This window comes from Typopeltis vanoorti, chromosome 20 (assembly GCF_054136105.1).
Source record: "Typopeltis vanoorti isolate ZY-2024b chromosome 20, IOZ_Tvanoo_1.0, whole genome shotgun sequence".
Classification (NCBI taxonomy): Eukaryota; Metazoa; Arthropoda; class Arachnida; order Uropygi; family Thelyphonidae; genus Typopeltis; species Typopeltis vanoorti.
Window position 1 is genome coordinate 2,252,388 of NC_143568.1, and position 13,492 is coordinate 2,265,879.

General features: G+C 35.2%; 1 protein-coding gene across 1 annotated transcript in view; it reads right to left on the reverse strand.

Annotated features, from left to right (window-relative positions):
• LOC150095193 (xaa-Pro aminopeptidase 1-like) overlaps nt 1-13,492 on the reverse strand; it is a 606,338-nt gene that overhangs the window by 134,548 nt on the left and 458,298 nt on the right. The window contains exon 18 of the mRNA XM_090410814.1: nt 155-304. Coding sequence (XP_090266940.1) covers nt 155-304 — 150 coding nt within the window. The remainder of the gene's footprint in view (nt 1-154; nt 305-13,492) is intronic.

Below are 13,492 nucleotides of genomic sequence, written 5' to 3' on the forward strand. Positions count from 1 at the left end.
CTATGTTTTTAACTTTTCTAATTCATTATATTATCTGCATTCTTGAAGAGGGAGAAATGGATATTTTGCAGGCTGATGCTAACTACTGTTGAGTGTGGTAAATAATTTTAAACAAAATAATATTTCACATGAAGTTATAAACTTATTTACCCACCTATATTGTCCACCTGAATCACAAAGAAAGAACTCATCAGAGGATATAGCTCTTGTTGTTTCCTCTGTGGGATGGAAGTAAAGAATAGAAGAATTTGGCCCTGATGCAGCTATTGTTTGAAAACTTGGACCAACATAATCCTCTTGCTGCCTTTATTATGAGAGAAAGTCTTAATTAATAATATAAATATAATTATAACAACTCAAAGTACAATTATATACAGTCTTTCTCTTTCTTAACAATGGTTTTTTGAACTTCAAATGCAGATGACCTAGTTATAATGAAAACTTTGAGCATAAAAATATTATTATCAGTTTTCTGCAAGAGACTTAAGTGAGTATATGGTGGCAATGACATGAATTCCATGAATACATGGTTGGTAAATTCGCTCACCATCTTTGTAGAGATTTGGATTGTGAGTGTATTCATTGATAGCTTATCTCCATCTTCATTTTCTCACATCCTTTTATAATTTTATGTTAAAAAAATTTATTATTATTTATTTTTTTTTACACACAAAACACATAATAATACCATCATGCCAATATTATTAAATTTGGTAATAATTCTCCTCAAATTCCATATACTGTATCTACCCTCTACAGATTTAGACGATAATATGATCGTAGTAATGATTAAGTTTGCATTATTACTAATTTCATATTACTAATTTTCTTCCACAAAGAAGAAGAAGAATTAAAAATCAGATAATCATTATACATAAATTTTAATTTATCTATCCACAAGACATAACAACTATCTACTTCATTCTTAAAGCTGCATAAATTCAATGCACTTATAATCCACTGTGGAAAACCATCCAACATATATCTCTGACAAGCTTTGTATATTTACCTCTCATCTCGATTCACTTTTTAAGTGTTTATTTTACTTTATTTTGTCCACTAATTGAGTTGGGTTAAGCCAAGTGTGAAAAGTTTCTACTATACATCATATGCATGTCATGAAAGCTTAAAAATTTCAACTAAATCTCCTCTCAGATAAAAATCAATGATATTTCTGATTGATTTGAAAGCCTTTAATGAAAGAATAAGCAAATTAGAATTAAAAACAAAATAATTCAAGATAACTTTTATTAATGCATCAGCACCTACAGAACTGCAGAAAAGGTTAGAAAAGATGAATTATATGAAAAATGGAATAAATCCACAAAAGACCCTCTTTAGATTCTAAAATAGGAGTTGAACATATTCTTCTTGGGATAGCCAAGATAGATAGCATTATAGCTTTGTCTGCACTATACTACCTCATAAGTCTAAAATGCTGATGGAAAACTATGTTCTAGCAACCATAATATAAAGTATGCACAAATTTGGTGAAATCTAGTCAGTTTGCAGCAACCAAATGCTCTATACACCTTCATGTTGATGGATTTGTTAGTAGTTGTGGATATATTCTCTAATAAATAGGCATTAATCCTTCAGACTGGAGGAAAATATCTAGGTGTGAACTGACATAGGCAAAGGTTGAGGTGTGGCATGTACACTACTTAAAGGAGAGGCCAAACTTGTCTGGTACTGGGTAGGTATCTTAAATGCCTGAATTGGTTTGAAAAAGTACCATGTTGAGATTCTTGATAGGGCTCCTGGATAATCTAATTGAAAATCCATCCACAGTACTAATGTATTGTGGGCATTCATCATCAAATTCCTGATATGTATCCTGGGGGGGGGGGGGAGGTACAGGATAATTATGATGGTACTATATGAAAAAGTTACACTATTACTAACTTCAGATCAACAATTTTACTCCAAATTAATCTATTATTTGTCAAGACTCCAACATTATCATATCTTATATTTCTGTCTTTAAAGGCACTTTTTACTGTATCAATCTATCAACATCTTGGTCTTCCTCTGAGTCTTTAACCTGCCAAATTGGCAAAGAACATTTGTTTTGCTAATCTTTCCTCTCTCATTCTATTTAAGTGACCATACTACATGAGATTAACTCTATGAACATTCCTGAATGCAACAATGGCAAGTTCTTTCCTAATATCCTCATTTTTAAATGTGACACTGCCATTGATGCCATCTGTTTGATCCACAATTTTTTTCAGAATTCTCATATCAGAGTTCTCCAGTCTTGAATCGTCTGCAACAAAGACCCTCTTTAGATTCTAAAATATGAGTTGAAGATATTCTTCCTGATATAGCCAAGATAGATAGCACTATAGCTTTGTCTACACTATACCTCAGAAGTCTAAAATGCTATTGGAAAACTATGTTCTAGTAACCATAACATCAAGTATACAAAAATTTAAAATCCAGTTGGTTTGCAGCAACCAAATGTTCTACCTATATCTTCATTATTATTATTATTTTGTGACACCTCCAAGGAGTCAAAGATTTATCAAGGGAGGGCACCTACTCAACAACTCTCCATCTCAACCGCTTAATCCATCAACTACTCTGAATGACCACTACCACTACTAGTGATTATCTGTAAATTGCATGTGTTCTGAAGGATCTGTTAGTTGTTGTTTGAAAAAGTACTGTTTTATTTCTAACCCAGGTCTTAGATCCATAAGTTAAAATGGGTTTGAACACCATCTTGTATACAGCTAATTTAGTGTTTTGACTAATTTCTTTCTTATTTCATATAAATTTATTCAGCTGACTTCCTACCATATCAATTTTACTAATTCTGTTGTCTATTTTCATATTCAGTTTGCCATCTTCACTAAAAATTGTGGCTAAGTAGATTAAATGTTTTATTTATTCTATAGGTTTGCCATTCAGGATATAGTTGAGGTTTTCAATATTTCTGCCTATTTCCATTGTCTTGGCTTTTTATTGCTGATTTTCATACCAAATTTATTATAGTAATTATTCAATTTAGCCAAGGAATCTTGCAGATTTGTGCTGGATTTATTTAGAAGTATAACATCATTTGCATAAAGTAAAGAGCAGAGAGTAACATAATCAATTTTAATATCAGATTTAATACCACTTTCCTTAATAATCTGATCCATATAAATCTTGAATAACAGTGCAGATAATGTGTGTGTGCCCTTCTCACACATTTTATTTCACATCAAAGCATATCTGAGGTCTGCATAATTCAGTGGAAGTGGTGCTTGCATCCTTTGAACTAGGCCAGATGAAAGATAGACTTAAGTTCAACTGTAGTCACCTACTACTGTTACGGTTAGGTAGCAAGATATGGCAGCACTTGTTTGCCCATCTCTTCATCAGTCGCCACATATAATTAGTGATAGTCTTAGGCCAGCTATCTCTGATTGGCTACTGGTGGAGACTGAACTTTCTACTAAGTCTCCAAAAAAGGTAGGTAGGAGTAAAAAGGCCTCACCTAATCCCTATAAGGGAATAAAAGGTGTTGGCAAATTTTTATATATTTTTTATTTTATTTATTTATTTTTTTTATCAAACCATCTTCCTGCTGATTCTAACAATTCTAACTGCTGATTTACAGCTTAAATAGAGACCAACTGTATATTGCTCAATATAATGTCCCATTTACACCATATAAATGTAACGCTTTGAAGAACATTCCTCTTGGCACCTTGTCACATGCCTTTTCCAGATCAACAATACAAATCCTTGTGGGCTTTTAATGTAGGATTTCACATTGAAAAAGTTTCATCGCTCAGTGATTTAATGCCATGACTTTGCATATTGCATGCTTGAAGTGGCCATAAACCATGTTTTGCCTCCAGGGTAAAGAGCTATTTTCTCCATTTCTTCCAACGTGCAATATGAATGATGTTTTTGGAATTACGTCAGAAATCATGTAAAGATTTAATATTTAAGATGTGTGAATACATCTGCTTAAAGCCATCCTTTACAGGAAGATATATCCACATATCTTCACATCATCATTATTATTATCTGAGACCTCCAGGGAGTCAAGGACTCATCGAGGGAGGCTGTAGATTACCCAATCTAGTTATCATACCTACCCTTGAATTCATTCACACTAGATGCACTCACTACCCATAAGGGCAAATTATTCCACTCACTCACTGCTCTCTGGGAGAAAAACCTAGCTCTTACCCCTTTCTTGACTGCAAATAAATTTAACTTCCATGGATGTCCCCGTGTTCTCTCCCCACCATCCATATAACGAAAAATTTTATCAGTTGAAATGCTATAACACCCATTCAAAAGTTTATAGACCTCTATCACATCACCCCCTCTTTCTCCTGTTAACCAGAGTCTGTAATCCACATACTCGCAATCTGTCCTCATAATCTAAATCCCATAATCCGGATATAATCTTTGTAACTCTTCTTTGCACCCTTTCCACAGCTTCTTTATCCCCTTGGAACCCGGGAGACCAAATCTGCACACAGTAATCCAAGTGTGGTCTTATCAAAGCCTTATGAAGAGGCAAAATTACTTCCTTATCCTTACATGTCAAGGTTCACTTCAACATACCAATTATCCTCTGAGTTGTATTTGCAACTTTTGCTATGTGACCTCTGAACTTTAAATTTTTATCCACCAATACACCAAGATCCCTTGCCTCTTCAGTTTCTTGTAGCATAACCCCGCTGATATAATATGCCGCTGGAACTTTAATCATGCCAAAGTGCATAACTTTACACTTACTAACATTAAACTGACAGTCATTTTCGTTTGCCCAGATTTCCAGTCTGTTCAAATCATTTTGTAATTGCTGAATCAGTAGCATCCCTGATTGCCCTGCCTATCTTCGCATCATCATCATCAGCAAACAATTGCAAATCTGATGATAGACCTGCTTGATGTCATTAATGTATAGATTGAACAATAATGGCCCAAGGACTGAACCCTGAGTTACACCACTGGTTACTTTAAATCTGGCAGATTCACACCCACTGTATACCACTTTTTGATATCTGTCTGTCAACCATCCCCTGATCCAAGTCAATAGATTATGTTCCAATCTCATATTCTCCAGTTTACACAACAGCCTATCATGTGGTATCCTATCAAATGCCTTAGAAAAATCCAACATTATCATAGTGTATTTAAATTATACATATTTTTGGTCATAAAATGTTAAAAAATATAAGACTTATTGATAAACTGACCATAGATTTTTAATTTGTACATATGTTCATACAATATTGCCTACCAGTTTTGCTAGTAACTGACTAGCTTTCTCAAGGCTTTCACAGTACAAAAAAAATGATAAACGCAAAAAAGGTTTAAGAATACAAAAAACGTTAGTACCTGTTAGGTAGCACGTTCGCATGACATGTCTGTATGAATTGTGACTTTCTACTAAGTATCATGAACATGTGTTACATGCAAATACGTAATATGATTATTCTCGTACTGTAGTTCTGTTGAACTGAGAGAATTAATTAGATAATAAAGAAACACGTAAAAACCAAAACGTTCAGTGGATCACCTATTAAAATACAATTGTTACCATGTGCTAGGAAATAATAGAAAATAACAAATTAAATCTATTAAGATAAATGTTTTTTTACATAAGATAAAAGTCTCCCAGATCTTTGAGAGAGAAAGACAGTCATTTCTATTTAAATTTGGTCGGTGTAAGATAGTTTCACAACTTTCTTTGAATAAGCATTCATATTTGAATCTGCATGTATGGAGACTTTTATCTTATGTAAAAAAACCATTTATCTTAATAGATTAAATTTGTTATTTTCTATTATTTCCTAGCACACGGTAACAATTGTATTTTAATAGGTGATCCACCGAACGTTTTGCTTGTATTCCATTCCTATTGCTGTAACAAACGCTGAAGATGTACTATTAATTTTAGTACGAAATATTTGCCCTTTTACTAATTAAAGATATCACTGTGGTTTTTACATGTTTCTTTATTATTTAATTTATTATGCCACAGGTTCCTCTTAAAATCAGAATTAATTAGATTTTTCCAAGTATCGTTCAGTATGGCTCCTTGATTTCTGTTTAGGTTGCTGCCTGTACGTAGTACTACTGCTGCTTCTTTGAATAATCGATGTCTGTAATCATCATCTACGTAGGGCATAGAGCTGTTATCCAAGTCTATAGTGTGGTTTGAAGTTGAAAAGTGATGTGCTAAACTGGAGGTGATTGTTCTGTTGTGATTTACATCGCCAACATGTTCTTTCTGTCTTATTTCCAGGCTTCTCGAAGTTTGTCCAATGTAGGAAAGATCGCACGTGCATGGAATATTATACACACCTGGATAATTATAAAATGGAACTGTCCTTAGGAGAGCTTAGAACCTGTCTGATACTAGTAGTTGGTTTAAATACAACCCTGATGGTATGGACTTTTAACAATCTTGCAATTTTGGTGGAAATTGAACCCATAAAGGGGATAACTGCTGTTGAAATTTGCTGGGAGACTGTTCTTTCTTGTTGGTTATCTTTGTATAGAAATTTGTTGATGATGTTTTGAGGATAACCATTTTGCGATAGTGTTATAGCGATTTGGGACAGTTCTGTCTGAACTTCTTCATCGTCGGAGATAAAGTTTCTGGCTCGATTTCTCAACATGTGGATGATACGCTTTCTCAAGTATAATTACATAAATCTTGCCAGAAACACCGAGAAGGAAAATACTCCTGTAATTCTCATATTCAGTTTTATTTCCCTTTTTATAGATGGGTACTATGAGAGCTCTGCTTCAATCATCTGGAATTCAATCCTGTGATCAGGCCTTCTGAATTATGCAGTGCAGCCACTGTAAGACTTTTATACCTCTATATTTGAATATTTCTTGTCAAATATCATCTACTCCAGCCAGCTTTCCACATTTCAAGTTTTTGATGACTTTTTCTACTTCAAGTATTGATACATATTCCTGATTGCATTCCTCTTGAGTGTTTTTGACCACCATGCTGTAACTACTTGTTTCATTTAGCAGTCTTTCAAAGTAATTACTTCAGACATCTACGATACCTTTATATTCATTACTTAAATTAAGGGGATATTAAATCCCACATAGTTTTAAAACCGAATAAGAAACTCAAAGATTGGAATCAGAGAGCTTCTTGCCGAATATAGTAAACTATAAAGTATCGGCGACACTAGCGTTAGCAAATGCAAGTGATCCTAGTACGTAGTACAATTCCGGACGACTCGTTGCAAAGGTGGGGGAAGTTCAGATCGCTATTCTTAGGTATTTTCCATAATGTAAAAACACATTTCCTAGAAAATGTATGCTGTTATTACATTATGGAGGGAGGTCACTACCCAGACCGGTTTCAGCCTTTTTTGAGCTTCATCAGTGAGTAGCTAGACCTAATACCAAAGTGGGATTTAATATCCCTAGCTAGACCTAATACTATGTGGGATTTAATATCCCCTTAATTTAAGTAATGTTTTCATTGCCGAAATGAAGCTTATTAGCTCTTTATACTTAAGTAACCTTTATATTCAGTATGCATGGCACCTTCATCATCTCTGATTCCTTTTACACTTATTCTTTCCTTCATTTCTAAGCTTTTTCAATAGCTTCCAGAATATTTTGCTCCCTTCCCGATATTTACCAAAGTCTTTCTATGAATTTGCTTTCTTACATTTTTCTCTGTATTCTCTAAGAGTACACGCTGACTTACTTGCCAGGAACTTTTGATATGCTTTCTTCTTTTCCTTAACCTCTAACTTCCTGAGTCCATCATGATGTTCTGATATTTCTATTCTTGTAGATAACTTCATCAGATGCCTCTCTCTGGCTGAATCACTTAATGTTTTCTTTTTTTGCCACCAGATCTCCAAAGTTTGGTTCTTGCTTTCAATCTCTTTCATTTTTTTTAAATAATGTTTGTGTATTTTAGTCTACAGTTCACATGTAAAAGCTGCTCAACTTTGATTCATTTTAAAACTTTCTTAGTGTTTTTCAATACAGAATTCAATTTTATCCAACTCAAAACTAAATGGTGAGCACTTGCAATTTCAAATCCTTTGTATACTCTTGTGTGCTGAACCAGTGGGAAAACATCACTCTCAACGATGACATAGTCAATGAAACTTTTCTTATTTCTTGCATCTTCTCTCCATGTGAATTTGTGCAGATTTTTATGTTGAAACATGGTTTTAGTAATAATTAGTCCATATCCTGAACAGAAATCCAGCAAGTACTTACCATTAAGAATGGTGGATTTCTATACATGCTGTACTTACTATTAAGTACTTATCATTCTTAGTAGTGCTGCTCTTTTCTACAAATTTTTTCCAAGTCTGTCAATTATTTCCTACTTTCCCGTTTAGAACTCCAACAAGGACCAACTTTTCCTTTTTTGTCGTGTCAGCTGCATTCTCTAATACCTTAAAAAATTCCTCCACTTCATCTTTAGTAGAACCTGCTGTGAGACCACAGGCACAAATAAGTCTCATTGTCCAGTTTGTCATTCTGATATCTGTCGACATCATTCTACTTGATATAGCCTGCTATTCAAGATCATCCTCATATTTAGTACTGAATACTATAGCTACTCCTTTGTTTCCCTGATTGTTATTACCTGAATATAACATTTTATATTTGTTGCTCAGAAAGCTCTCCTGTTTTTGTCATCTATATTTCAGTCATACCTATTACATTGATCTGTTACTTATCTAATTTTTCTGCTAATTCTGTTTCTTTTCCATTGATGCTTCCTTATGTTGATAGTACCAATCTTGATCTTTGTTGTTGTTCAGTTGGGATATAATGCAGAATTTTTCCCTCTCTAGGCAATTCAAACCACATTTAATGATGATATCTTCTCCCATGAAGTAACATTCAATGCAGTCACTCTTATCAATGTGCTGTCTGGCATAAAAAGAATGTGAAGTGGCACAATTTTCATAATGTCAATACCTCCTTTCCTTTGGTTGTATTATTGATATCTTCTGATTTTCAAATGTTTGCAATGAATGTCTCACTAAAGCAATTCTTATGCTTTCATGATACTGCTATTGCAGTTCTCTCTCTCTCTCTCTCTCCATGGAGTTGCAGACTAGTCATGAAAGGCCAATGAGGTAGCAACAATTTAAAGTTCAATATGATAAATATTATCATATCGAACTTTAAATTGCTTACAACACTTGGCATTCATAATGCATTCCAGTACTTTCCCCTGACCCACAACTATCAATGTTTAAAATCTTCTCCTTCGCACTCTTCTTCACCATACTTTTACACAAGTTCATTAGTTGGTTTCTTGTTGTTCTCCTGTCTCCATCTACTCTTTTTACAATTTCTTCTATGTTAATCAGATGAAATTCACTCACTAAGTTGAATGTCTCTATCATATCTCTTTCCCATCTATCCATCAAACTCTGCAATTTACATTTCCTAAACCTCTCCCCATAACCAACACACCAGAGTACAAATATTACCTTGGTCACCTATCTCTGGACATTCTCCAATTTTTTCATATCACAATAAAAACTATATAATCAAATATGAGCACAGTAGTCCATGAGTGTGATCTGACCAATGTTTTGTATACTGGCACAATCACCTTATCACTACTTATTGTAGCAATATAATGCACAGTCTTTTCAACACTTTCAATGTGTCCTCTGAATTTTGTTCCACTCTTAACTATTAGAATCTCATTCACTTCCTGAACCACAGTTCCAACAATACAGTACATAGCCTTATACCTCTATTCCAATCTTATTATTATTATCATTATTTCGTGACACCTCCAAGGAGTTTTAAAGACTCATTGAGGAAGGTCACCTACTTTACAATTCTCTTGTCTCTACCCCTTAATCCATTAACTACACTGAAACTACCATCATCATCATCAAGATCAATAGCATCTACTGCCCACCACCACCATCACTAGTATTTTTTGTTTATAAATTGTGTGTGTTCTGAAGGCTGATTTGTCTGTGTGCAGGAAGAAAAACCTTGCTACATTCATATGAGATCAGCTAACTCACCTTCAATTGAAAAAAACCAATATAAAGATTCCTTTCATCACGACGGGAATCGAACTTAGACCTTTTCCAATCGAAGGTCACAACATACTGTTGTTCTTCTAATTGCATCAACAACACTCCTTATATTTCTCCCTAACTATTCATCATTAGCAAACATCAGAAGATCCCAGTTAATCTACATGAAATATCATTAAAAAATAGTTAATTAGATGGAGCCCAAGAACAGAACCATCAGATCCACTGACCACCTTCCTTTTTTGAGACACTGCTCCATCATACACGGTAGTGTTTGTTGAGAGCTCCTGATAAGATAAGTGTTATTTTAAGTTATCATTGACAATTTTGCTTGAATATTACGTAGTTTTGTTTGCTTTGCGTATTTTAGTGGGTCTGTTTGTGTGTTTTTTGGTGTTTCAATTATTAATTTGATAAAATATGATAGAAGCGAGCACATGGCTCCCGTAAGAAGGAAAATGGCAGCTAGTAATAATGGTTCGCCATCTTTGTTCAATAATTGTAATATAAAGGAGATTATTCAGTGTACTATCTGCGAAATGTACGTTTTGCGAAGAGCGGTTGGAGTATGGTTAGATGATAATAATGGAGTGAATGTGTGTAGAAAATGTAAGGAAAATGAGGAATTAAAGTGTATTTCAGGTTGTGAGTGTGATATTTTTGTCAAATTTCAGAATGAAGAAAATAGCGATATCATAAGAAATTGCGAGGCTGTAGCAGAGAACTGTGAGGGCGTGAATGTAGAAAGTGTGAATGATGGTATTAATACAGAGCAAATTAATGGTTTAACAGATAAAAAAAAGGTGAGATAGATGCAATGAGTGAGATTGCATTGTTGAGCGGAGTGATACATAGGGCAAAGCGGCAGCTAAAGCGTATGCACAAATGTCTACTGAGTGTACCAGCCAATAATAAAAAGGAAATAATAAGAGTATGTTTGTGAACGTAAACAAAATGAAGGAGCGAGTGCTGTATGGAGATTATTTAGTACGAGGTGTGTTAGTAGAGGATTTGACAAAATCGTACCAACCTGGCGCGACCATCAAGGACGTAAGTGAGTCTATTAGAGAGCAAAAGGAAAGGGTGAAAGAAATGATAGTTGTGGCAGGTACGAATGATTTGAAAGGAGATATAAATGGAAATGATAGAGGACCTGAATGAATTGTTTGAGATAGCAAAAGAAAAGACTGAGAGAGTTAGGATGATTAGTCTTTTGCTGCGTTATGACAGTGAAGTGTTTAGAAGGAGGGCCATAATTGCAAATGACTTTATGCATGGGTTATGTATGACGAGTGGTGTGGAATTTGTGGAAGTCTGGAGTGAGTTTAATGGGCGAAAGGATCTATATAAGATGGATGGTTTGCATTTGAATGGATTTGGTGTAAGGAGACTTGTAAAAGTGTTGTTGAATGAAGTGGATGTGCAGAATCAGGGAAACTAGATTTATTAGAGGGTGGGGGAGTAGATATGCAGACCTTAGGGAGGCAGTTGAGTGTATGAATCAGTATAATATGCCCGAGCAAATAAGGACAACAAATCAGAATGGGATAGTTAGTATAAGGCATTAAGGTAGGGATGGAGCCTAATGGGAGTCTGCAATTCATGTACACTAATGCTAGGAGTATTAGGAACAAGAAAGAAGAATTTTTGGCCTTGGTTGGCACTTCCATACCACAGGTTATTGGCATTAGTGAAACATGGCTGACTGTAGATAATATAGTCAGTGGGATTGAATGTGATGGGAATAGTGTGTTCAGGAATGACAGGGAGAATAAAATGGGGGAGGAGTATTGTTGATGATAGCTGATGAGCTGCAGCCAAGGAGAATAGAAGTTGAATTGCAGGATAGAGAAAAGAGCACATTTAAGGCCATTTGGTGTGAGATTCTGGCTAGCAGAACAAAATATACAATTGGGTGCTGCTATAGACCAGGTGATGGAAAAGATGGTGGAGATAGATGCACAAGCAAATAGAAGAAATGAGTGGAAGGAGGGTAATTATTATGGGAGATTTCAACTATGGTAGCATTGATTGGAGTGAGGAGAGGACACACAGGAAGAAGGAATTGGATTTTATGCGGTTATTAAGGGATAACTATCTGCAACAGAATGTAATGGAAAATACAAGGGATCAAAGAGTGTTTGACCTAGTAATTGCATCTGTGGATTTAGCTGTAACTAATATGACCACATTGCCACCAACTGGTGAGAGTGATCATAGGGTCTTGACTTGGGAGGTGGCTAAAGGTGTGGAATTTACAATTAAGAAAGGGTACATGTGGAATTATTGGGCTGGTAAGTATGACAAGCTTAGGAGTTTGATTGGTTCAGTGCCATGGCATGTACAACTGCAAGGGCTAGAAGTTGATAGTGCATGGGAGACGGTTAAGAAGTGTTTGCATGAAGCAATGGCTGACTGTATAGCTAGAGTCCGAATAATAAATCAAGTAGGGGTTAATGGATGAATAACACCATTAAGCTTGAGCTGCAAAAAAAAAAAAAACTATGGAGGGAATTTAAGGAGAAAGGTGACCGGCAGGCACATGAATGGCATAAAGCGCAGGCCAGAAGGGTAACGAGTGTGGTAAGAAAAGCAAAGAACATTGGCAATGCAGGCTAAAGAGAATCCTAAACAGTTTTTTCGATATGTAAGTAAAGGAAAAAATGTATATGGCAGAATGATTTTAAAGAATGCCGATGGTAGGGAGGTAACCAAATCAGTTGATATAGTTGAGTTACTGAACGAGCACTTTGCAAGAATATTATTATTATTATTATTACAGGTATCTCCATGGAGTCAGTATACTCATCGCAGGAGACCCAAACTAGCAAAACAATATCTGTCATATCTCTTCTTGAATTCATTTACAGACGAAGACCTCACAACTAAGTCAGGCAATGAATTCCATTCATTCACCACCCTCCAGGTAAAAAATCTTGTTCTGACACCTTTGTTAACCACACTCTTCTTTAATTTCCTGGGATGACCTCTTGTTCTTCCATCACTATCACACAGCTGAAACATTTCCCCTGCATCAATCCTATAAAAGCCTTTCAGTAATTTAAATGTTTCTATCATATCCCCTCTTCTTCGCCTATCAACTAATCTCTGCAATCCACAAGCTCTCAATCTATCAATGTAGGGAGCATTTTTTACATAACTCACCAACTTGGTCACTCTTCTCTGAACCCTCTCCACAGCCTCCTCTTCTCCAAGGAATCCAGGTGACCAGACCTGAGCACAGTAATCCAAATGTGGAAGTATCAACGCTTTATAAATGGGAATAATAACCTCTTTATCTCTGGATGTCAGTGTGTTCCTCAACAACCAAGTAATCCTATGTGCAATCATGGACACCTTAGCAATGTGTCCTCTGAACTTCATCTCCCTATCTATCAACATCCCTAAGTCCCTAACTTATCAATCTCTTGGAGTACCGTTCCATCAATGTAGAA